Source organism: Callithrix jacchus, chromosome 12, assembly GCF_049354715.1.
Source record: "Callithrix jacchus isolate 240 chromosome 12, calJac240_pri, whole genome shotgun sequence".
In the NCBI taxonomy this organism is placed as follows: domain Eukaryota; kingdom Metazoa; phylum Chordata; class Mammalia; order Primates; family Cebidae; genus Callithrix; species Callithrix jacchus.
In genome coordinates this window covers 4896675-4921357 of record NC_133513.1, presented here as the reverse complement: position 1 = coordinate 4921357, position 24683 = coordinate 4896675, and the positions used below count along the sequence as shown (strand labels likewise).

General features: G+C 55.7%; 3 protein-coding genes across 4 annotated transcripts; 1 reads left to right on the top strand and 2 right to left on the bottom strand.

Moving 5' to 3' along the window:
• Positions 1 to 3649: 3649 nt before the first annotated feature.
• On the bottom strand, positions 3650 to 8362 carry PRSS21 (serine protease 21). Of its 2 annotated transcripts, none has more exons than XM_035266660.3 (5): positions 8180 to 8362; positions 7707 to 7872; positions 6321 to 6613; positions 4224 to 4378; positions 3650 to 4015 (listed from the first exon to the last, which is right to left on the bottom strand). In XM_035266660.3, the coding sequence occupies exons 1-5, from the start codon at positions 8328 to 8330 to the stop codon at positions 3740 to 3742; spliced, it is 1041 nt and encodes a 346-aa protein (XP_035122551.2). In that variant the 5' UTR covers positions 8331 to 8362; the 3' UTR covers positions 3650 to 3739. The 2 variants fall into 2 exon arrangements, with proteins under 2 accessions (XP_035122551.2, XP_035122552.2); XM_035266661.3 differs by having other exon boundaries at positions 3650 to 3979.
• Positions 8363 to 14648: 6286 nt separating this feature from the next.
• ZG16B (pancreatic adenocarcinoma up-regulated factor) lies at positions 14649 to 16547 on the top strand. The gene is made up of 4 exons (XM_035266671.3): positions 14649 to 14680; positions 14766 to 14844; positions 15010 to 15109; positions 16088 to 16547. Exons 2-4 carry the CDS (start codon positions 14775 to 14777, stop codon positions 16428 to 16430), a joined length of 513 nt encoding a protein of 170 aa, XP_035122562.3. The 5' UTR covers positions 14649 to 14680; positions 14766 to 14774; the 3' UTR covers positions 16431 to 16547.
• A 5464-nt stretch (positions 16548 to 22011) lies between these two features.
• LOC100395004 (pancreatic adenocarcinoma up-regulated factor) lies at positions 22012 to 23924 on the bottom strand. The gene is made up of 4 exons (XM_009008982.5): positions 23893 to 23924; positions 23729 to 23807; positions 23464 to 23563; positions 22012 to 22484 (listed from the first exon to the last, which is right to left on the bottom strand). The coding sequence occupies exons 2-4, from the start codon at positions 23796 to 23798 to the stop codon at positions 22169 to 22171; spliced, it is 486 nt and encodes a 161-aa protein (XP_009007230.4). The 5' UTR covers positions 23799 to 23807; positions 23893 to 23924; the 3' UTR covers positions 22012 to 22168.
• Between the last annotated feature and the right edge of the window lie 759 nt (positions 23925 to 24683).

Genomic DNA, 24683 nt, shown 5'->3' with positions numbered 1-24683 from the left:
ATTCTCTAGCAGGTTGAATGTGCATTGCCCACAGAGCCAGGATATGTAATTCTTTTTTTAATTACACTTAAGTTCTGGGGTACATGCGCAGAACGTGCAGGTTTGTTACTTCTGCACCTGTCATGGTGGTTTCTGCATCTCTCACCCCCTCGTCTACATTAGGTATTTCTCCTAATGCCATCCCTCCCCCATCCCCCACCCCCACAGGATCTGTAATTCTGAGGCACCCACCAGCAGGTCAGGCCCAGGGGACTGGGTTGTAGCTGTGATTCTCCCCTGGGGGACAGGGCAGAGCAACGGCCCAACTCTGGGGAAGATGTGGTGCTTCAGGTTTAAACCTGGGGATCAGGACACGGCTGCAGTTCCGGGACCTGAGCCGATCGGGCTCAGCGTAACTCAGGGTTTGGGGCTGAGGCTCTGGACCCCGAGACGGTGGGGCTTGGCAGTCTGCCGGACTCTGTGAGGTCAGATACAGTGGCAGAGTGGCAGAGCACAGCTGTCATTTGGTGGCTCCCCGCTGTGGGGGAGCGAGGCGTCCGGGAACAGCACGTTGCAGAGGAAGGCAGGGAGCAGCCCAGGGAGACCCACTTTCCAGGGAGAGGGCTGTCTCTGAAGCTGATCCGGCCCACAGGGCGGTGTCTCAGCTCAGCCACTGCCCTGTTTGCCCGGGATCCGCAGCAGCTCAGCTCAGCCAGGGCGCCGAACTCCTGGGGAAAGCAGGCTGCTTGCGCTCGGGCCTGGGGATGAGTGTTCTGGGCGGCCAGGCACCGTTTCCTGGAACGCAGCAGCTTCTCCGGCTTCACCTCTGAGCAGCCAAGGAGGCAGGTTGTGACTTCAGCTCTGGCTCGGGAAAGGGGGACGGTTCCTAGAGCACCTCCACCTCCACTTGGCCCCGAGGGCAAGGGTGTGACCGCTGCTCACAGCTCAGTTCAGGGGTGTGAAGCCACCAGGCTGACAGGTTCGGTGGTGGCTTCATCTCAGGGTTCAAGGGCAGCTGTGGCTACTCAATCCCAGGGCAAGACGTGCTGTGGCCCCAGTTCCAATTCGGCGACGGCGCAGTGCGGGAGCCACACGACTGCAGGAAAGGGCTGGCTGTGGGGTCCTCCGTGGGAGCCCAGCTGTGCCGCTCAGGCCGCCCCCTCGCCTGGCGTAGTGCCCATGAAGACAGAGGGCGCTGGCGGTGAGGGCTGCAGGTGTCCCAGGTGCTGGTGGGGCTCCTGCCATCCCTTGCTTACCTCCTCGCCTTGTTCCCAGATGACCCTGGTTGGGGACTGGGGCGCAGTGCGGTCCCAGTGTTTCCTTATTCTTCATGCGGCCATCCCGACCTTCTCCGCTCACCCAGCCTTCTGTTACTCCTCTAAAGCACCCTGGCGCTCTTCCTCAGTTATTTTCATTGAAAATTAATTGTTTATTCATTGTTCTGGCTGTCTTAATGAAGGGAAAGAGGACAAGAGAATTGGAGGGGGCCGGGTGCGGTGGCCCGCACTTGTAATCCCAACACTTTGCGAGGCTGGGGCAGGAGGATCACTGGAGGTCAGGAGTTTGAGACCAGCCTGGACAACAATTTTCTCTATAAAAAATTCAAAATAAAAACTTAGCGGGGTGTGATGGCCCTCACCTGTGCTCCCAGCTACTCAGGAGGATGAGGGGAGCCGATTGGGTGGAGCCTGGGTGGTGGAGGCTGCTGTGAGTCAAGATCTCACCACTGCACTCCAGCCTGGGCCATAGAGGGAGACCCTGTCAAAAGAAAGAAGGAAGAAAAGAGAGGGAGAAAGAGAAAAAGAAGGAAAAATAAAAGGAAGGAAGGAAAGAAAGAAAAGAGAGGGAGGGAAGGAAGGAAAGAAAGGAAGACAGGGAGGGAGGGAGGGAGGGAGGATATCCTGACACACACCGTGCCACGGATGAGCCATGAAGACACTGAGCTCAGTGAAATAAGCCAGTCACAAAAGACCAGCACTGTATGATTTCACACACATGAAGGACTTAGAGGAGTAAAAAGCTAGAGACAGAAAGTAAAACTGAAGTTGCCAGAGGCTGACGGGGCACAAGCAGAGCCTCACTCTAGTCTTGGCACCTGCTCTGGTTCTGATGCTGTCTGGTTCCGTCTCCCTGGAGGGGCCGGTCAGGGCTGGGCTCCCAGCGACTGGTGTGTCAAGGGAGGCCCCAATTGCGCCTCTGCTGCCACCCTTCTGCACCCCCCAAGGCTCCTCTGACTTCTGGGGACAGCAGGGACCAGGCCTGGGAAGGGTCAGTGGAGCCCCACTCAGGAGGAGCCTCCTCCAGGGAGGTGGAGGTGGAAGAGGCCAAGTCCTTGGCCAGCACAGCTCTCGGAGGCAGGAGCTCGGAGGCGGCACAAAGCGGGGTGTGTTCTCCACCCAGCCTAGCCTGAGGGCGCCTTCCCAAGTTTGCTGGCAGTTCAGGGGCCTTGTTTCTGACTGCAGGCCGGCAGGGTTTGGCGCCCAGAAGGTGAGTCGTCTGGGCCAGGATTCCAGAAGCAGCAGCTGGGGTTGGGGGGACTTGGAGGAAGAGCCTGGCCGGAGGGGTGCCGGGACTCACCCAAATGCCCACTGGAGGGCTGTTCAGACGGCACAAGCACGGGGTTCACACACACTCACTCACGCACGTGCGACTGGAGACGCAAGCACACACATGCCCAGACACACGCGCCCGCCCAGCCTCTCCTGCACTCGGGGGGTGTGTGCACACGAGGACACTCCTCCTCACCTGCGTGTCCCGACCTGGGGAGGAAGCCCACCTGGTGGGAGGCACCACCCCACCCCCCTGCCCCCTCCATCTGCCCTGGCCCAGGTGCTGGCCCTGAGCCCATCCTCGGGGAGACTCAACACAGGTCCTTTGTCCCTCAGGATCAGGGCTCCTCAGGAGGGGGATTTACTGAGCATTTATTTCCTGCCCCAGGCACGCCCCAGCCCTCACTCTGCCAGGAGAGGGAACAATGAGGCCTTCTCCTGCCCACAGAGGTGGCCCCTGGCCCGCTGGCCCTTCTGTGTCAGGAGTTGGGTTAAGGCCACAAGCCCCTGGCCTCCCTGCCCTCCAGGTTTGGGGCTTGGGAAGACCCCTCTGTGGCTCTGAAGACTGAGGCACGGCAGAAAAGAGGGTCTCCATCTATACCCACTCAGTGGGCAGGAACCCCTGCAGCCTGGGGTCGAGGCTGGACCTCCTTGTTTGTGCAAGCTCATTGGTGTTCCTCCCTTCCCTGCCTTGGTTTCCCCACCTCCTGCAGTCACCTCCTGGTGCTAGGTCAGCCTTGGGGGTCCATGGTAAGATCAGGATGTCTGGCGTTTGTGCTGGATCCTTGGTGGGTGAGGGGTGTCAGGATCATTTCCTCCAATGCACACACTCCCACTCCTGGCCTCCCAGCTCCTGGCACCCTGGAACTACTCCCATTCCATTGCTGGGCATGATGTTCGTCTATAACTTCAGCTACTCAGGAGGGTGAGGCGGGAAGATCGGGACTAGCCTAGGAGTTCAAGACCAGCCTGGGCAACGCACAGTTCTGATTGAAATAACCAGATGGTTCTATTGTGCAGCACAGATGTGGGTGTGAGCCAGGGGCATGGACAGGCTGGCTGCACAAGGGAGGATGAGCTGTCCATGAAGCTCCCGAGTTTGAGAAATGCTCTGTAAAGCGTCAACTCAAATGTGTTTATTACTGAACAAAACAGAAGAGAACCAGGGCCTGACTTAGCAGTGGCCCCAGCCTGCATGGGCTCGGGTGGGCTCAGGCCGGCTGCAGGAGTCGGGGAGCCCAGAAAAGAGGGAGAAAGAGCAGCAGGCAGGAGGGGTCTGGCCGTGCCATGCCACTCTGGGTCATCAGCTTCTGGATCCACCCGAAGTGCTGGCTGATATTGGTGTAGACACCGGGCCGATTGGGCCGACCACAGCCCACTCCCCAGCTCACAACTCCAACCTGATACCACATTCCATTCTTGTCACAGGCCAACGGTCCACCTGAGTCACCCTGGAGAGCCGGAGGGCCATGGGGGGTGAGGTCAGCCTGGGGTGGAGCGAGTGGGGCAGGGAGAGGCTGAGAGTGAGAGGGGCTGTGGGGCTGGGTGGGCTGGGTGAACGTCCTCCTCCTCCCCCCGGCAGCAGCCAAGCCTCCGTTTCTGGGTCTGCAGAGTGGGGCAGCAGTCTCCACCTCCTGGGGTTAACCTGAGGGTCAAATAAGGCCCCGGGCTGGGGATGGTGGCAGGAACACTCACGAAGCAGGAATCCTTCCCGCCTTGGGCATCGCCGGCACAAATCATGTCTCCAAAGATGTTGGTGCGGAAATCAGGCTTTAGGAAGAGGTGGTAGCACATAGTGTTGTTGATGATGGCGACCTGCACCTCCTGGAGGGTGTGGGGATGCGGCAGTTCTGTGGAGACGACGCGGGGAAGGAGAGAGACAGCAACCTGAGGCCCCTCTAGGGAGGGATGGAATAGGCTGCGGGGGTGGGGCCCTGGGGCACCCACAGCACCCGGCACGTTCATCCCCATCAGCCCCAGCACAGCAGAGGCCCTCAGCATCTTCATCACAGAAGGCCTGGGGCGGGGGGGATGGACAGGCTGTCAGAGCTCTCCCCAGCCTCACTTTCCCTATCTGTAGAATGGCGACAGTGGCCCTGCCTGCGCCCATGGAAAGACTCCTTAGCCAAAAGGAGCAGGGGGAGAGGAGAAGACAGCTGAGATGATGTTAAGATGAGCACCCAAGGCCAGACCCAGCGGCGGGGCAGGGGGTGGTGTCAGCCTGGCTGCAGCCGTGGCCTCAGTAGCAGCTGGGCGCATTCAGGGCCTCGGCACAAGCTTGTCACGGCGCTCTTAGGGCTCCCCCAGCACCCCTGGGAGGCAGCAGTCATCAGGACTCACTCCCACATAAGGAGAGTAGGGGGGATATCGCCCCGCTGACCCCCGGCAAGGCGCTGGGGAAGTCCCGGAGCCTGACAGGAACCCACACCTATTGAGTTCCTGCCTCTGAGTCCCAGCCAGCACCTTGTCCTGCAGAGGATGACAAAGGCGTCAAGACCAGCCTGCAGGCAGGGCTTCCCATGGGCGGAGCCTCTCCTAAGCCCTCCGGATTAACGAGCTGGGAACTAGCCTGTGATGTGAAACTATTATTACCCAATTTCACAGGGGAGGAAACTGAGGCACCATGAGATGAACAGCTTTGCCCAAGGCCTCACAGCCAGCCCAGGGCAGAGCAAAGGCACACACCAGGCAGAGGGCTCCAGAAATGCCTGCCTCCCACCTCCCATGCACTATGACTTGAGGCACAGCCTGGGGTTAGTGTGACTTGTCCACCCTGGGCCTGGGAGAGAGGGTGGCAGAGGAAGCCCGGCCATGCCCCTGGCTCACACCCACCCATCTTTGCAGCAGGGGCCCTTCTCAAGGAAGGGAAAGGACCCCTCCTCTAGAGGGAGGCGGCTCCAGTGCTGAGTTCTCTACTGCTTCCAACTGCCAGGGTGTGACTTGGGGACAACCCTTACCCTCTAAGGCAAGGGGCCCTGACTTCATCATTTACTAGCTCTTGGCAATTTCCATAACCCTCTCAGTTTTCTCATCTGTAAAATGGGTATAAAACCGTTGCCAACTTCATTCCTAGGTGAGCTCCAGGAGGAAGAGAGGCCTCGTCTGGCTCACTGCTGGGTCCCCAAGCCTAGAACAGTGCCAGGCACACAGTGTGTGCTCAAGGAACCTCGTGTTATTGTTACTATTGTTATGGGCCAGACCGGGGAGCAGAGGGAAGGGAATTCCTGATATAGGGAACATGTCCAGTCTGGGGCTGCCGGCCCTGGGGCTCCTCCAGATGCTGGGCCCAGTTCTTTCAGGGCATGCATGTTGGGAGACACGCAGGGGCCAGGGCAGGCCCACCGGAGGACCCCCAGAGGGGTTTCCGTGGGAGCTGCCGTTGAACATGGCTTGGAAGTTTCCGGAGAGAGGAATGGGCTCAGTGCTCCCGGAGTCAGCCAGCGCTAGGGTGGATGCAGGAGGCTTGGAGAGGCAGCCAGGGAGCCTGATGCCTGGGGCACTGGTGGGCACTGGGGGAGGTGAAACGATCCAGGAACAAATCCAAGTCTGAGGTTTATGTCACCAACCCTCCAGAACCCCTCCACCATGCGCAGGCCTGCGCCAAGCTGGCCCCCACGGCCCCTAGAAGGGAGAGAAATGGGTGTTTGGTCCCTACCCTGGCAGATGAGGGGAGAATGTGAGCAGGAGGGGTGTAGGCTGCACCCCCAGCCCAAGCATGGGGCTGTTGTACCTATGTAGGGGAACAGGTGAACAAAGATAGCTCCTCCCTAACCCACCTGTCCCCAGCCTCACCCTCTTCCTCTTGGATGTTTCCCCAGCCGGTCACCCAGCAGTCCGTCCGGTTCTCAAACTCAAATGTGGAGGCCAGGAGACAGATGGGCTGGATATGGCTAGTGTAGGTGACAGGTGTAGACAGCTTCACCAAGGCAATGTCATAGGGTGAATTCCCCAGGTATCGAGGGCTCAAATAGATATTTGACACGAAGTAACGGGTGTAGTAGGCCTGCAGGCTCCAGAAGGGTGGTGCAGAAGTCAGCTGGCCAAACTGGACCGTCCACCTGGAGTAATCAGCATGGTCACCGTAGCTGATAGACGAGAAGAGAGCAGTCAGAGACCCGGGATGGAGGGCTGACCGCCTGAGCACACCTGGGGCCTGGAGACCCCGGATGGAGGGCTGGCCGCCTGAGCACACCTGGGGCCTGGAGACCCCCGGATGGAGGGCTGGCCGCCTGAGCGCACCTGGGGCCTGGAGACCCGGGATGGAGGGCTGGCCGCCTGAGCGCACCTGGGGCCTGGAGACCCCGGATGGAGGGCTGGCCGCCTGAGTGCACCTGGGGCCTGGAGACCCGGGATGGAGGGCTGGCCGCCTGAGCGCACCTGGGGCCTGGAGACCCGGGATGGAGGGCTGGCCGCCTGAGCGCACCTGGGGCCTGGAGACCCCCGGATGGAGGGCTGGCCGCCTGAGCGCACCTGGGACCTGGAGACCCCGGATGGAGGGCTGGCCGCCTGAGCGCACCTGGGGCCCAGGAGGGGAGACTGTGGGGTTGCTACTCCTTGCTCATCCTGGGCGCCACTAGCAAGTCCTCATGGCCCAGGGTCCACTGGAGAAATGAAAGAGCCCAGAGAGGCCACACACAAAGTCCTAGGACCTGCTCCTACAGCAAAAGGGTGGGGTCTTGTCACTTCCCAGAGCTGTCCCAAGGACACTTGCATTGAGCCAGGGGCCTCCAGGGGCACCCCCATGCAGCCCAAGGAGAAACGGGCAGATGCACCCGTGGCAATGAGGCTTGGTGGGATGAAGTCCACACAGCTTCCCCAGGGAGCTGGCCTTGGCTCAGGGCTTACACCTGCGCTGCGCATCCACCAGGAGCAGGGATGAGGGGGGGATGGAAGGTGGTGAACTTTTGGTTGAAAAATAAAGTGCATACCAAAAATGGCGTGGAAATGTTCTGGAAGAACATTCTGGAAGAACCTGAACAGGGTTTCCTCCAGGGGAATCAAAGGGAGCTGGAGTGGGTGTATCCGACTGCAGCAGAGCCTGGGGCTCAGAACAGCAGGTCTCATCCACGAACTTTCACGCCCAAGTGTGGTATCAGAGCGTTGGTAACGTTAGGTGGTACTCCCCACCCCCAACCCTGCTGCCCGCCCCTGCACCCCTCCATTCGTTCCCCCACTCACGAGTCAAAGCAGTGCGCCGCCGTGAGCACCCAGCGGCGGCTGAGCAGGCTCGCTCCGCACACGTGGGAATCCCACAGGCGGAGGCTCCCCTGCCATGGCCAACGCCCGAGCTCGGCGTCGCCTCCACCCACGATGCGCGCCTGGATGATCCGTTGGCCGCATGGTCCTCGGATGGTCAGAGGAACTGCTGAGCTGCGGGAGGCGGCCCCCCAAGCCCAGCCTCTCCCTTTCTCTCCTTCAGCCCAGTCCGGGAGACCACGTTTTGCCCACCCAGGGCCCCTTGCACGTGTGCAGCAGGAAGCAGAGGACACGGGGACCCTCCCACGTGGCCCATGGGGCCCGCCCTTCCCCCCGCCAGCGCCAACGGAGTTCTCAATCCTGGGGGCGGGGGCCGGAGAGCCGTAGACGGGCCCCCACCCCCAAGCACCCGGCCCAGCGGCCCCGACAGGCATCGCGGGACCCGGGGGGCCTACCTGACAACAGCCCCCCTTCCGGCGGCTCTGTAGGAGACAAGAAGTGAGCTCCCCACGGCCTCCAGCTCCCCAACGCCCCGAGCTCACCCGGCTTCCCGAGTCCCGCCCGCGCCAGCAGCAGCGCCAGCAGCAGCGCCCCTCGAGCGCCCATGGCCTCCTCTCCCGCGGCCTGGCGCCCCCTCTGCCTCCTCCCGCGTCGCGCCTGGGGCGCCCCCTAGGGGCGGGGCGGTGGAGCTCTGCCCCCTCCCCCCAGCTTCACCCGCCCTGGGCCCAAGGGCGGTTTAGGGACCCTCAGGCCTGGCAGCGCCCTGGCTTTCAGCTCCTAGGGGCGGGTCCTCAATCACATTGGTTGATGTGGCCCAGACCTGGGGGACCCCCACAATCCCTTTCTTGTCTGCAGCCCTGGGGTCCTGGCTGCCCGCTTGGTGCCCCCTATCCTCCACCCATGACCTCCTCCAGCACCAAGGGCCTGGCTCTAAGCCAGGAGTCCCCTTAATGCCTGGAGGCCCCAGGGCGGGGTGCGGCGGGGCAGCATTGCTGGTCCTTCACAGGACTTTCTTGGGAAAACAATGGTCCTGGGCCCCTTCCTCCCAGAACAGGGATGGCCAGTCCCCACCTGCCCAGGCCGTCCCCATTGAGGGCTCCAGCTGGGCTCTCCTCACTCCTCCAAAACGAATCTTTTTTTTCCTTTCTTTTTTTTTTTTTTTTTTTTAAATTCAGACACAGTGTCACTCTTGTCACCCAGGCTAGGGAACCCAGAACCCGGGAATCCCGCCTCCCTCAACTTGAAACTTGGGTATAGTTTATTCTATTTTCAATACTTGCACTCGTGGAATGTTAGTTACATGAAAGACTGAGCAAAATGTGTGGTTAAGTGTCCTGGTTTTCCAACAAAATATTAGGTTTCTTTGGGGAAAGTGCAGATAAAATGCTTTGGCTGAACATGGCACCAACAGGAGCTCAGTGAGTGTGGTGGGCTGTGGGAGCTGTGGGTTTCCGAAGCTCAGGGCTGCGGTGCCTGCCCTTGGGGCCTCATCCCCAGCAGCAGCCTCTCAAGGGTAAGTCACATGCACAGCCCGGCCTCAGCCTGCTGGGGTCAGGGCAAAGACCCCTGGGCTTCTGTTGCTGCCCCTCCCCCATCCAGCAGGACCTTCCCTCTGGTTTCTGAGCCCCAGGGAATCCCTGGGGCCCCTGGGAGAAGTCAGCTCCTGGCTTAGCTGAGTCTCAGCTGACCTTAGCCAGGCCAGGTCTACCTGGAGATCCTACCAGAGATGCCTCCAGTGAGGCTAGGAGATTCCCTCAGAGGCCCAGCCTTGACCCCAGGCTGTAGAGGGTCCACCCACTGAGTGGGTGTACATGGAGACCCTCCTGTCCGCTGTGGCTCAGGCTGCAGAGCCACAGAGGGGACTGTGTTAGGGAGACCCCATAAGTGCAGAGTCAGGAGTTAGAAGCCTATTTCCATGTAAATAATGAAGAAGGAAAATAACCAGCGATATAACCATACTAGTTATTCACAGATGATCTTAGTTATTCATACGTGATCTTAGCTATTCATACGTGATCTTTATTCATAGCTGATCTTAGTTATTCATACATGATCTTAATGATTCATATGTGATCTTAATTATTCATACATGATCTTAGTTATTCATACGTGATCTTAGCTATTCATACGTGATCTTTATTCATAGCTGATCTTAGTTATTCATACATGATCTTAATTATTCATATGTGATCTTAATTATTCATACGTGATCTTAGCTATTCATATGTGATCTTATTCATAGGTGATCTTATTCACAGGTGATCTTAGTTATTCATACGTGATCTTAATGACTCATATGTAATCTTAGTTATCCATACGTGATCTTAATTATTCATACATGATCTTAGTTATTTATATGTGCTTAATGATTCATAGGTGATCTTAATTATTCATACATGATCTTAGTTATTCATACGTGATCTTAGCTATTCATACGTGATCTTTATTCATAGCTGATCTTAGTTATTCATACATGATCTTAATTATTCATATGTGATCTTAATTATTCATACGTGATCTTAGCTATTCATATGTGATCTTATTCATAGGTGATCTTATTCACAGGTGATCTTAGTTATTCATACGTGATCTTAATGACTCATGTGATCTTAGTTATCCATACGTGATCTTAATTATTCATACATGATCTTAGTTATTTATATGTGCTTAATTATTCATAGGTGATCTTAATTATTCATACATGATCTTAGTTATTCATAGGTGATCTTAGTTATTCATACGTGATCTTATTCATACATGATCTTAGCTATTCATATGTGATCTTTATTCATAGGTGATCTTAGTTATTCATACGTGATCTTAATTATTCATATGTGATCTTAGTTATTCACAGGTGATCTTAGTTATTCATACGTGATCTTAGGTATTCACAGGTGATCTTAGTTATTCATACATGATTTTAGTTATTCATACATGATCTTAATTATTCATAGGTGATCTTATTCATACGTGATCTTAGTTATTCACAGGTGATCTTAGTTATTCATACGTGATCTTAGTTATTCATATGTGATCTTAATTATTCATACGTGATCTTAGTTATTCATACATGATCTTAGTTATTCATGCGTGATCTTAGTTCTTTTACTAATGCCTTTCAGGTCACAAAGTGTGAACCTGGGGTGACATTGTGAAAGGAATGACCCTAAGACAAGACACTTTAAGCCCTCTGTCACACCGTGTAAGGGCTGCTGGAGGGCGCCTCAGCTTCTGCTGCAGGGCCAGAACTGGGAAAGTGCCTGCTATTTAGCCAGTTAGGGAAGGAGACATCCAAGATGGCTGAGATGTCTCCTTCCTCAAGGGAGTTAGAAAACTCTGCTCCTCCAACCTCTTGCTGTGGGCCTGACGGCTGTCAGGAAGCCTGCGGACATCCGGGGGCTCAACTGTCTCTATGTGGTGCTGGGCTTCAGTGGTCACGTTCCAGGTTCACTCTCATGCTCTGCTTCTGCACCTGGTTTCTTTTTTCTTAGAAGAGATAATCAGGAAAAGTAATAGAAACCTTAATGTCTTTGTTCTTTCTTGACAAGTATGGAAAAGTGCTGACGCATTATGCTTCTTACCTCGTCTTGGCTACTAGAAAGCCTTGGGCCCCTACCTATATGACACGTGATGTGCTTGACCCTATCACCGACCACCAGTGCCATGAGCTACCCGTCCCTGCCCCAGCTTTGTACTCAACAAAAGTCAGAGCATCCAGGCACTTGGGGTCACTGCCAGATTCCGCGAGTTGGTTGGCAGCGGACCCCTGGGCTGACCCCAAACTGTTTTCTCTGTCTTTGTGTCTTGTGTCTTTTATTTCTACAGTTTCTCGTCTCCACACCAGCAAAGAGGGGCTCACAGGACCCTGTAGGGCTGGACCTTACAGGGATCTTCCCAAGCCCCACACCTGGAGGGCAGGGAGGCCAGGGGCTTGTGGCCCTAATCCAACTCCTGATGCGCACAGGCCAGCGGGCCAGGGGCCACCTCTGTGGGCAGGAGAAGGCCTCATTGTTCCCTTTCCTGGCAGAGTGAGGGCTGGGGCGTGCCTGGGGCAGGAAATAAATGCTCAGTAAATCCCCCTCCTGAAGAGCCCTGATCCTGAGGGACAAAGGACCTGTGTTGAGTCTCCCCGAGGACTGGCTCAGGGCCAGCACCTGGGCCAGGGCAGATGGAGGGGGCAGGGGGGTGGGGTGGTGCCTCCCACCAGGTGGGCTTCCTCCCCAGGTCGGGACACGCAGGTGAGGAGGAGTGTCCTCGTGTGCACACACCCCCCGAGTGCAGGAGAGGCTGGGCGGGCACGTGTGTCTGGGGCATGTGTGTGCTTGCGTCTCCAGTGCGTGAGTGAGTGTGTGTGAACCCCGTGCTTGTGCTGTCTGAACAGCCCTCCAGTGGGCATTTGGGTGAGTCCCCGCACCCCTCCGGCCAGGCTCTTCCTCCAAGTCCCCCCAACCCCAGCTGCTGCTTCTGGAATCCTGGCCCAGACGACTCACCTTCTGGGCGCCAAACCCTGCCGGCCTGCAGTCAGAAACAAGGCCCCTGAACTGCCAGCAAACTTGGGAAGGCGCCCTCAGGCTAGGCTGGGTGGAGAACACACCCCGCTTTGTGCCGCCTCCGAGCTCCTGCCTCCAAGAGCTGTGCTGGCCAAGGACTTGGCCTCTTCCACCTCCACCTCCCTGGAGGAGGCTCCTCCTGAGTGGGGCTCCACTGACCCTTCCCAGGCCTGGTCCCTGCTGTCCCCAGAAGTCAGAGGAGCCTTGGGGGGTGCAGAAGGGTGGCAGCAGAGGCGCAATTGGGGCCTCACCTTGACACGCCAGTCGCTGGGAGCCCAGCCCTGACCAGCCCCTCCAGGGAGATGGAACCAGACAGCATCAGAACCAGAGCAGTGCCAAGATTAATGTGCTGCTGCGCTTCCGCCCCCATCAGGGCTGGGAGTCCCGGGAGCCCCCCTTCCTTACTCTGCCGTCCAGCACCATGGACAGGGCTTCCGTGGTTCTTTAGGAATAGGTATCCACCAGGGTGGGTGGACTTTTTGTGTGAGGGGCCAGATAGTACAATTTTAGGTTCAGAGGCTGCGGGTCTCAGTCACAGTCATGTTATGCTTCTGTGCAAGCACGAAAACAGCCCCAGGCCACATGCAAGTGATCACCCGCGGCTGTGAGCCAATCGTGCTTGACTTATGAACCGGTGGCATGGGGATTTCCAGAATGTTCATGGACCACAAGACACCGTTCTTCTGAATGTTTCCTAGCACTGTTGACATGTAGGAGGCTCTCCTTGCTTGTGGGCTGGGCAGAAACACGTGGTGGTTGGCTGGGCCATCCATAGTTGGCCACCCCTGGCGCAGGCACCTGGTTCAAGTCATGAAAGGCCCGCCCCTCCTGCAGCCCCTGCCCACCCTCATCCCATTGAGACCAGTATCCCCATTCCCGGTGAGCCAGCGCTTCCAGAGCCAGTCAGTGCATGCCCAAAGCCCTTCCCCCACGACTCCTCCTGGGAAGCACTCGGGGTCCAGATACACTGGTCTCCCACCCCACTTCCCTGAGGAATGCGTCTGCGGCGGGAGCAATCTCCAGGTAGATGCCCCCCGTGACTTCTCAGCTTTGTCTCTTTCCAAAAATTAACACTGTTCACTCTCCCCCAAGGCATAAAGTCTAAGGCTCAAGGCAATCGGCCCTGTGGGGAGGATCTCAGCTCCTCGCAGCACTCTCAGCGGGAGATTCTGTCGTTAACCACACAGAACAGAGACCAGAGAGGTGAAGCAAGTTCCCAGCCCTGCTCCATCGTCTGGCTCCGGGGTCCTGTGCTGGTGATCACTGCCCCGTGGCCATTCCCAGCAGTCACAGGCCCTGCAGAGCTTCAGCCCCCGTACACACGTGAGAGGTGTCCTGAGGACAAGTGTGGAACTCCACTTGAGCTGCAGTCTGTCCCCTGGTGCCTGCCTCACTTGGGCATCGAATGGCCTTTATCTCTTCTCCCCTAATCTTATCCGACACCCACCTCTTCTGCAGACCCCAGTTCCCTCCCCATAGGGTGGCCCTGGGTCCCTCAGGATCCTTGGGATGAGACGTCTCCAAACATGAGCCCTTTTCAGCCGGCGTCTGAGGGTGATAGTGCGCTGCACACAGCATCTGTCCGCACTGGCCTCCCAACCAGGAGGGGCCAAGGGGGAAAGGAGTGAGACAATCAGCAGCACCCCAGGAACAAGCCCTGGAGAGGTGCCAGTTCCTGCCCAGATACGGACAAAAGCCTCAGAAGGTTGGGTCTGCAGGGTTATCCACCCCAGGCCCTCTGCCTCCTGTCCTGGCCGGGATTGCACCTTTTGTGGCCTTCCCTCCCATGGCCTGTGAGCCCCAGAACACCGGCTCATCCCCAGGCAGCCTGCAAAGGCCGCACCTGGAGGGCCAGCGTCTGGCATGCCTGTTGCAGGGAACACAGAGGGCTGGGTGGTCCACTTGGGCTCTCTCAGGGCCCATGGTGAGCTCAGCCTGGGTCCCGGGAACTCTGCCAGGCACCAGACACTGCCTGAGCCTGAAGAAGGCCCTAACTCTAGGTCACCCATGGCGGGATTGGGCCCCATGGAGCTTCTGTGGACCCCTGACCCGCCCCCCTCGGGTAGAAGCTGTGAGGCTGAGCTGGAGAAGGCCCTGAGCCAGCGTCTCCCCACCTCTGCCATCCAGCACTGCTGCCAGGGCTGACTGGAGACAGCCCAGATGTGACTGTGAAATGCCTGTCACGGTCCCCAGCCCTGTTTGTGTAGGCTGAAGAGCCAAGACAGCAAATGCCACACATCCGGGAGCCGTCCCCCAGGAAGAGCCCCACTACCAGCTCCTTCCTGTCCCCATGGTGTCCCCTCACTCCTTCCTTCTGGATGGGGGCCCAGAGGGCACAGGAGGGTATAAAGGCGACCTGGAGGGCGCCGGGCACAAGCAGACGCCAGCGAAGACTCTCCCCGCCAGGTAAGGTGCTTGGCTCCGTGGAGGGGCCCGGCGAGGTCAGGCTGGCCCTTGCTTTGGAGTCAGAAGCCCTCTCTTCTTCTCCCAGATCCCTGGGATGCGCCAGCCAGAGGCCATGCTGCTGCTGCTCACCCTCGCCCTCCTGGTGGGCCCCACCTGGGCAGGGAGTAAGTCGGCGGGGTCTGTGCCCGATCTCCCCTCCCTCCCTCCAGAATAACTGGTCACAGAACCACCCTGTCTGGCTAGAGGGGTGGGTCCCCTGTTCTGGCAGAGGTCGCCCCCATATCATGGCGTGGGGATTTCCCCCCTGCTTGGTTTTCTCTTCCCTGCAGAGATGTATGGCCCTGGAGGAGGGAAATATTTCAGCACCACGGAAGACTATGACCATGAAATCACAGGACTGCGGGTATCTTTGGCTCTTTTGGTGAAAAGGTGAGTAGGGCCGTGGTCATGGGCCCCACGTCATGTCCCAACCCCTCCCACAGTTTCAGGAACTCAGGGCAGGGGTGGGCGCCTGTAGGCACTTTTCCCACTTCCTGCCCGGCTCCTGCCAATGCTTCCTGCCTTGAGCAGAGAAGGTCAGATGACCGTCCCCCCACCTTCTCCGTTCAACCCAAACTCAACTCAACCAAAAATGGCCCCTCCATCCCCATGCCTGATAGGAAGGTCAGGGGAAAGTCTGTCCACTTACTGTCAGAGACAGGAGGTGAGGGTCAGAGTGGACCACCGACTGAACATGAGTCACAGAAGTGTTAGAGGCAGAAATCCAGGCCATTTCCCTAACATCAAGGTGTCTCTGCTCAAGGTTGGGATGGATTTCTGCCTTGCACTTAGGAGCTCTGGGGTCCTGGAGGAGGGCGTGGAGAGAGAAGCCCAAGAGCAGAGGAGACAGCGTGTGGGCAGGGCGAGCCGGAGGGCTGCGTCCTGGGAGGGCACCAGGGTGAGGGAGAGACACAGATGAGCCCCCGGGGGAAGCGCTGCTGAGTGTGGGAAGTCACCTGCCCCTCGGCCGGTAAGCTGCTCTGCTCAGAGTGACTCAGGCTCCTTGGGTCCGGGCTCAGCCAGAGGCAGCTCCTGTGTGGGCCACCATGACAGCAACCAGTGCCTTCTGGGGTCTCGGGGACCCGGGCACTGCACGGAGCTCTCCTTGTCACCACCTCGGTGACTGCTGCCAACATCACACCCACTTTGCAGATGGGGAAACTGAGCCCAGAGAGGCTGGGTAACCAGTTCAACATTACAGAGCCAGAAAGTGGTAGAACCAGGGTTGGTGACCAGTGAGTCTGTGTCAGGGACCCAAAGTCGGATGGTGCTGGTCTCTGCATCCCAGGAAGGAGGGTGGGGGCGCTGAGGACCTGGATGTGCGGGGCCACCCCAGATCTGGATATCCAAAGCTTTGCCTCTCTCCAGTGTCCAGGTGAGACTTGGAGACTCCTGGGATGTTAAACAGGGCGCGTCAGGTGGGCAGACCCAGGAAGTCATCCTGCAGCCAGGCGAATACATCATAAATGTCGTTGGCGCCTTCAAAGCTTTCCTCCAGGGTATAGTCCTGTGCACCAACAGAGACCGCTGTTTCTATTTTGGGAAGCTTGATGGGAATTACTTCTCTGCCTACCCCAGCCAAGAGGGGCAGGTGCTGGTGGGCATCTATGGCGAGTATGGACTCCTTGGCATCAAGAGCATTGGGTTTCAATGGAACTATCCACTGGAGGAGCCAACCACTGAGCCACCAGTTACTCCCACCTGTGTATGAAAGGTCACGAGGGTGGGGTACAGGGCCATCTGGAAGGTGGTGGCTGATGGTACTGGAGTAACTGAGTCAGGATGCTGAATCTGAATCCTCCAATAAATAAAGCTTCTGCAGAATCAATGCATCCAGGTTTGGTCCTTGGATCTGGGGTACAACCAAAGCCTTCCCTGCTTCTTGGGGACAAAGGCCCCAGTGCTGGAGCCTAGTGAACGGAGGTGAAGGGTAGGGCACAGGTGACTGCTGAGGACAGAAAGAGCGCAGCAGCACCCCTCAGGGATGCCGTGGGACCCTGTGTCAGTCCCACAATCTTTGAGGAGTCAGGCTTCAAGGCCACCACTCCCCACCGTCCCTCACCCCAGGCCCATCCAGCGGGCCTCTGTTGGCCACTCAGTCCCGGGCTTCTCTCAGTGTTCACGGAGCCTCAGGGAAGCCACCCACCCATCCATTCACTCAGCAAACATTTGCCAAGGCCTTGTCCTCACCAGGCTCCCATGGCACTGGGGGTATAAAGAAAAGGCCAAGTCCTGTGCATGGTCAGGGATGGTGCAGAGGCAGATAGTGGCAGTTCACTTTGCCATCCGTATGCATGGGGACGCATGCAGGTCATGGTGCATAGGCACTTTCCCAAGGGTGAGGTGAGGGGGATGTGCTTCAGGGAAGTCTTCCTGGAGGAGGCAATGTCTGAGCTAAGTCTTAAAGGATGAGGGAGAATTAGCCAAGTGGAGACAAGGGGAGGAGGACATTACAGGTTGAGGGCTCAAGCATGAGCAAAGGCAGGAGATGCAGATGGCTGGGGACAGCAGGCCTCACACTGTGGTAATTTGTCACAGCAGAATCGGGAAATCAGTACAGGCCCTGGACCCAGCCCATTCTTCATGTCCCCTTCCCAAGTCTCCAAACCCACATTGGCACTTGCCAAGATCAGAGCCCCAGGGGCCTCCAGGCACAGGGTTTTCAGCCCTTTGGGACCATGATCCACAGAGAGAAATTGATCCTACTTGAGACACAAGAAGCAACACATGTAATGGAACAGCCAAACACCCAGTGGTTATCTAATGCATCAGGCAAACACTCAGTGATTATCTAATGCAACAGGCAAACACTCAGTGATTATCTAATGCAACAGGCAAACACCTAGTGATTATCTAACGCAACAGCCAAACACTCAGTGATTATCTAATGTAACAGCCAAACACTCAGTGATGATCTAATGTAACAGCCAAACACTCAGTGATCATCTAATGCAACAGCCAAACACCCAGTGATCATCTAATGCAACAGCCAAACACTCAGTGATCATCTAATGTAACAAACACTCAGTGATTATCTAATGTAACAGCCAAACACTCAGTGATTATCTAATGCAACAGCCAAACACTCAGTGATCATCTAATGTAACAGTCAAACACTCAGTGATCATCTAACGTAACAGCCAAACACCCAGTGATCATCTAATGCAACAGCCAAACACTCAGTGATTATCTAATGCAACAGCTCAGTGATTATCTAATGCAACAGCTCAGTGATTGATTATCTAATGCAACAGCCAAACACTCAGTGATTATCTAATGCAACAGCTCAGTGATTATCTAATACAAACCCTCAGTGATCATCTAATGCAATAGGCAAACATCCAGTGATCATCTAATGTAACAGCCAAACACTCAGAGATCATCTAATGCTACAGCCAAACACTCAGTGATCAGGGGAAGGGTCAGGTCCTGTTCCAGGGGCTCCACCCAAAGTCTCCACCCACAACAATGGAAGGACAGGACTTCAATTATCCTCATTTGCAAAATGAAGAAACTGATGCACTGAGGGCAAAGTGACTTGTCCTACACAGCAGTTAGAGGCAGGGTTGGAGGTTCCCCTGAGGTGGCCAACCTGAAAAGTCTGGCCCCTGGACCCCAGACCTAGGCAAGGATTTTACAACCCAGCTTCATCTTTCTGCATGAGACACACACTGACATTTTTTCTCTTCTCTACTTTTATTTTTATTTAATTCTAAATACTGGTTCAGAGCCACTTCTTAACCTGGGGTCTGTGGACAAAAATCAGAAATCATAAAAGCAGAGAATTCATGAACTGGGATGGAGGAAACATTTACCTCTTTGTTTTTATTATCCTTGACCGAAAATTTTATGTTTCCTTCAGGTATGAATGTGACTTCATATGCAACGCCCATGAAATGACCACATCGATTACTGTGGTCACAAACACCTTGAAACTTACACCCATCGCCACTTCAAAATTAAGACAATCAGATTTGCCATTCAATGTGTTGGTAATCAAAGCCCTGGCTCACGCCTGTAATCCCAGCACTTTGGGAGGCCGAGGCAGGTGGATCACGAGGTCAAGAGATCGAGACCATCCTGGTCAACGTGGTGAAACCCCGTCTATACTAAAAATACAAAAAATTAGCTGGGCACGGTGGCGCGTGCCTGTAATCCCAGCTACTCAGGAGGCTGAGGCAGGAGAATTGCCTGAACCCAGGAGGCGGAGGTTGCGGTGAGCCGAGATCGCGCCATTGCACTCCAGCCTGGGGAACAAGAGGGAAACTCCGTCTCAAAAAAAAAAAAAAAAATTTTTGTGTTTTAGTTTCTTTCACTTGTGTTTATTGTTTCTTTTATCTATCTATCTATTTATTTATTTATTTCTGCCCAGGCTGGAATGCACTGGTATGATCACGGCTCACTGGGTCTCTATGTGATGCTGGACTTCAGCGGTCACATTCGATGTCCACTCTCACGCTCCACTTCTGCACCTGGCCCCTCTTTTTCTCAGAAGGTAAGAATTAATGTCCTTGATATTTCAGACAAACATGGAAAGAGCGCTGATGCAGTAGGTTTTCTCCCCACCTCAGCTACTTGAAAGTCCTGGGCCCCCTGTCTCCAAGACATGTGATTTACCTGACCCTGTCACCAACCACCATTACCTCACCCTACCTTTCCTGCCTGCTGCTTTACATAATCACATATAATTCTATAATGCATTAGATGCTTTGTACTCCAAGTCAGAGTGTCCAGGCGCTCTGGGCTACTGCAGGTCTCCGCAATTTGGTTGGCAGTGGACCCCCGAGCCCAAACTCTCTTTTCTCTGTCTCTGTCTCTTTTATTTCTACAGTTTCTCATTTCCACACCAGCAGGGAGGGGCTCACAGAACCCTATAGAGCTGGACCCTATAGGGGTCCAGGGGCCAGACTTTGCAGGTTGGCCACCTCAAGGCGAACCTCCAACCCTGCCTCTAACTGCTGTGTAGGACAAGTCACTTTGCCCTCAGTGCCTCGGTTTCTTCGTTTTGCAAATGATGATAATTGAAGTCCTGTCCTTCCATTGTTGTGGGTGGAGACTTTGGGTGGAGGCCCTAGAACAGGACCTGATCCTTCCCCTAATTACTGAGTGTTTCGCTGTAGCATTAGATGATCTCTGAGTGTTTGGCTGTTACATTAGATGATCACTGAGTGTTTGGCTGTTACATTAGATGATCACTGGGTGTTTGGCTGTTGCATTAGATGATCACTGAGTGTTTGGCTGTTACATTAGATGATCACTGGGTGTTTGGCTGTTACATTAGATGATCACTGAGTGTTTGGCTGTTACATTAGATGATCACTGGGTGTTTGGCTGTTGCATTAGATGATCACTGGGTGTTTGGCTGTTGCATTAGATGATCACTGGGTGTTTGGCTGTTGCATTAGATGATCACTGGGTGTTTGGCTGTTGCATTAGATGATCACTGGGTGTTTGGCTGTTGCATTAGATGATCACTGGGTGTTTGGCTGTTACATTAGATGATCACTGAGTGTTTGGCTGTTACATTAGATGATCACTGAGTGTTTGGCTGTTGCATTAGATGATCACTGGGTGTTTGCCTGTTGCATTAGATGATCACTGAGTGTTTGGCTGTTGCATTAGATGATCACTGGGTGTTTGGCTGTTACATTAGATGATCACTCGGTGTTTGGCTGTTACATTAGATGATCACTGGGTGTTTGGCTGTTGCATTAGATGATCACTGAGTGTTTGGCTGTTGCATTAGATGATCACTGGGTGTTTGGCTGTTACATTAGATGATCACTGAGTGTTTGGCTGTTACATTAGATGATCACTGAGTGTTTGGCTGTTGCATTAGATGATCACTGGGTGTTTGGCTGTTGCATTAGATGATCACTGAGTGTTTGGCTGTTACATTAGATGATCACTGAGTGTTTGACTGTTGCATTAGATGATCACTGGGTGTTTGGCTGTTACATTAGATGATCACTGGGTGTTTGGCTGTTACATTAGATGATCACTGGGTGTTTGGCTGTTACATTAGATGATCACTGGGTGTTTGGCTGTTACATTAGATGATCACTGAGTGTTTGGCTGTTGCATTAGATGATCACTGAGTGTTTGGCTGTTGCATTAGATGATCACTGGGTGTTTGGCTGTAGCATTAGGATAATCACTGAGTGTTTGGCTGTAGTATTAGATGATCACTGGGTGTTTGGCTGTTGCATTAGATGATCACTGGGTGTTTGGCTGTTGCATTAGATAATCACTGAGTGTTTGGCTGTTGCATTAGATGATCACTGAGTGTTTGACTGTTGCATTAGATAATCACTGGGTGTTTGGCTGTTCCATTACATGTGTTGCTTCTTGTGTCTCAAGTAGGATCAATTTATCTCTGTGGATCATGGTCCCAAAGGGCTGAAAACCCTGTCCCTGGAGGTCCCTGGGGCTCTGATCTTGGCAAGTGCCAATGTGGGCTTGGAGACTTGGGAAGGGGACATGAAGAATGGGCTGGGTCCAGGCCCTGTACTGATTTCCCGTTTCTGCTGTGACAAATTACCACAGTGTGAGGCCTGCTGTCCCCAGCCATCTGCATCTCCTGCCTTTGCTCATGCTGAGCCCTCAACCTGTAATGTCCTCCTCTTCTTGTCTCCACTTGGCTAATTCTCCCTCATCCTTTAAGACTTAGCTCAGACATTGCCTCCTCCAGGAAGACTTCCCTGAAGCACATCCCCCTCAACTCACCCTTGGGGAAGTGCCTATGCACCATGACCTGCGTGTGTCCCCATGCATGCGGATGGCAAAGTGAACTGCCACTATCTGCCGCTGCACCAACCCCGACCATGCACAGGGCACCTGCCCTCAGCTGGAAACTTGGCCTTTTCTTTATACCCCCAGTGCACCAGTATTGTTGGTGCACAGGGCCATACCCAGTGCCATGGGAGCCTGGTGAGGACAAGGCCTTGGCAAATGTTTGCTGAATGAATGGATGGGTGGGTGGCTTCCCTGAGGCTCCTTGAACACTGAGAGAAGCCCGGGACTGAGTGGCCAACAGAGGCCCGCTGGATGGGCCTGGGGTGAGGGACGGTAGGGAGTGGTGACCTTGAAGCCTGACTCCTCAAAGATTGTGGGACTGACACAGGGTCCCACGGCATCCCTGACAGGTGCTGCTGCACTCTTTCTGTCCTCGGCAGTCATCTGTGTCCTACCCTTCACCTCCGTTCACTGGGCTCCAGCACTGGGACCTTTGTCCCCAAGGAGCAGGGAAGGCTTTGGTTGTACCCCAGATCCAAGGACCAAACCTGGATGCATTGATTCTGCAGAAGCTTTATTTATTGGTGGATTCAGATTCAGCGTCCTGACTCAGTTACTCCAGTACCATCAGCCACCACCTCCCAGTAGGCCTCAGCTTGGGTGGCCACATAACTCAACCTAGTGACCCATGGACGCCTTTGATGGTCATTTGAGTCACTCAATGGTTGGCTCCGCTGGATAGTTCCATTCAAACCCAATGCTCTTGATGCCAAGGAGTCCATACTCGCCATAGATGCCCACCAGCACCTGCCCCTCTTGGCTGGGGTAGGCAGAGAAGTAGTTCCCATCAAGATTCCCAAAATAGAAGCAGCGGCCATTGTTGGTGCACAGGGCCATACCCTGGAGGAAAGCTTTGAAGGCGCCAACGACATTTATGATGTATTCGCCTGGCTGCAGGATGACTTCCTGGGTCTGCCCACCTGACGCGCCTTGTTCAACATCCCAGGAGTCTCCAAGTCTCACCTGGACACTGGAGAGAGGCAAAGCTTTGGATATCCAGATCTGGGGTGGCCCCGCACATCCAGGTCCTCAGCGCCCCCACCCTCCTTCCTGGGATGCAGAGACCAGCACCATCCGACTTTGGGTCCCTGACACAGACTCACTGGTCACCATCCCTGGTTCTACCACTTTCTGGCTCTGTAATGTTGAACTGGTTACCCAGCCTCTCTGGGCTCAGTTTCCCCATCTGCAAAGTGGGTGTGATTGTTGGCAGCAGTCACCGAGGTGGTGACAAGGAGAGCTCCGTGCAGTGCCCGGGTCCCCGAGACCCCAGAAGGCACTGGTTGCTGTCATGGTGGCCCACACAGGAGCTGTCTCTGGCTGAGCCCGGACCCAAGGAGCCTGAGTCACTCTGAGCAGAGCAGCTTACCGGCCGAGGGGCAGGTGACTTCCCACACTCAGCAGCGCTTCCCCCGGGGGCTCATCTGTGTCTCTCCCTCACCCTGGTGCCCTCCCAGGACGCAGCCCTCCGGCTCGCCCTGCCCACACGCTGTCTCCTCTGCTCTTGGGCTTCTCTCTCCATGCCCTCCTCCAGGACCCCAGAGCTCCTAAGTGCAAGGCAGAAATCCATCCCAACCTTGAGCAGAGACACCTTGATGTTAGGGAAATGGCCTGGATTTCTGCCTCTAACACTTCTGTGACTCATGTTCAGTCGGTGGTCCACTCTGACCCTCACCTCCTGTCTCTGACAGTAAGTGGACAGACTTTCCCCTGACCTTCCTATCAGGCATGGGGATGGAGGGGCCATTTTTGGTTGAGTTGAGTTTGGGTTGAACGGAGAAGGTGGGGGGACGGTCATCTGACCTTCTCTGCTCAAGGCAGGAAGCATCGGCAGGAGCCGGGCAGGAAGTGGGAAAAGTGCCTACAGGCGCCCACCCCTGCCCTGAGTTCCTGAAACTGTGGGAGGGGTTGGGACATGACGTGGGGCCCATGACCACGGCCCTACTCACCTTTTCACCATAAGAGCCACAGATACCCGTAGTCCTGTGATTTCATGGTCATAGTCTTCCGTGGTGCTGAAATATTTCCCTCCTCCAGGGCCATACATCTCTGCAGGGAAGAGAAAACCAAGCGGGGGGGAAATCCCCACGCCATGATATGGGGGCGACCTCTGCCAGAACAGGGGACCCACCCCTCTAGCCAGACAGGGTGGTTCTGTGACCAGTTATTCTGGAGGGAGGCAGGGGAGATCGGGCACAGACCCCGCCGACTTACTCCCTGCCCAGGTGGGGCCCACCAGGAGGGCGAGGGTGAGCAGCAGCAGCATGGCCTCTGGCTGGCGCATCCCAGGGATCTGGGAGAAGAAGAGAGGGCTTCTGACTCCAAAGCAAGGGCCAGCCTGACCTTGCCGGGCCTCTCCATGGAGCCAAGCACCTTACCTGGCGGGGAGAGTCTTCGCTGGCGTCTGCTTGTGCCCGGCGCCCTCCAGGTCGCCTTTATACCCTCCTGTGCCCTCTGGCCCCCATCCAGAAAGGAGAAATGAAGGTACACCTGGGCACAGTAAGGAGCTGGTGGTGGGGCTCTTCCTGGGGGACGGCTCCCGGATGTGTGGTATTTGCTATCTTGGCTCTGCAGCCTACACAAACAGGGCTGGGCACAGTGACAGGCTTTTCATGGTCACCTCTGGGCTCTCTCCCGTCAGCACTGGCAGCAGCACTGGATGGCACAGGTGGGGAGAGGCTGCCTCAGAGCCTTCTCCAGCTCAGCCTGATGGCTTCCACTCGAGGTTGGCGGGTAAATGTTCCACGGAAGCTCCATATGGCCCACTTCCGCCATGGGTGACCTTGAACTGGGGCTTTCTTCAGGCTCAGGCAGCTCCTGGTGCCTGGCAGCATTCCTGGGACCCAGGCTGAACTCACCTCAGGCCCTAAGGGAGCCCAAGTGGACCACCCAGCCCTTTGTGCCCTGTGCAACAGGCACACCAGACGCTGGGCCTCCAGGTGTGGCCCTTGGAGGCTGCCTGTGTCTCTCCTCTGTGCCACATCTGGGTGGAGTGGGGATGAACCTGTGTTCAGAGGCTCACAGGCCATGGGAGGGAAGGACACCAAAGGTGCAGTCCCAGCCAGGACAGGAAGCAGAGGGTCCGGGGAGGGCAACCCTGCAGACCCATCCTTCCAGGCTGTTGGTCCTCATCAGGGCAGGAACTGGAACTGAGGCTTGGGGCGAGATG

Excerpts from the sequence above, each read along its gene's own strand:
- PRSS21 (XM_035266660.3), bottom strand. The coding sequence starts at position 8,330 with ATGGGCGCTCGAGGGGCGCTGCTGCTGGCGCTGCTGCTGGCGCGGGCG. Across the intron at positions 7,873-8,179 it reads GGAAGGGGGGCTGTTGTCAG|GACCATGCGGCCAACGGATC; the intron begins GTAGGCCCCCCG and ends TGACCATCCGAG. Across the intron at positions 4,016-4,223 it reads GCGGGAAGGATTCCTGCTTC|GCTGACCTCACCCCCCATGG; the intron begins GTGAGTGTTCCT and ends GCTCCACCCCAG.
- ZG16B (XM_035266671.3), top strand. The coding sequence starts at position 14,775 with ATGCGCCAGCCAGAGGCCATGCTGCTGCTGCTCACCCTCGCCCTCCTG. Across the intron at positions 14,845-15,009 it reads GGGCCCCACCTGGGCAGGGA|AGATGTATGGCCCTGGAGGA; the intron begins GTAAGTCGGCGG and ends TCTTCCCTGCAG. Across the intron at positions 15,110-16,087 it reads TTGGCTCTTTTGGTGAAAAG|TGTCCAGGTGAGACTTGGAG; the intron begins GTGAGTAGGGCC and ends GCCTCTCTCCAG.
- LOC100395004 (XM_009008982.5), bottom strand. The coding sequence starts at position 23,798 with ATGCGCCAGCCAGAGGCCATGCTGCTGCTGCTCACCCTCGCCCTCCTG. Across the intron at positions 23,564-23,728 it reads GGGCCCCACCTGGGCAGGGA|AGATGTATGGCCCTGGAGGA; the intron begins GTAAGTCGGCGG and ends TCTTCCCTGCAG. Across the intron at positions 22,485-23,463 it reads GTGGCTCTTATGGTGAAAAG|TGTCCAGGTGAGACTTGGAG; the intron begins GTGAGTAGGGCC and ends GCCTCTCTCCAG.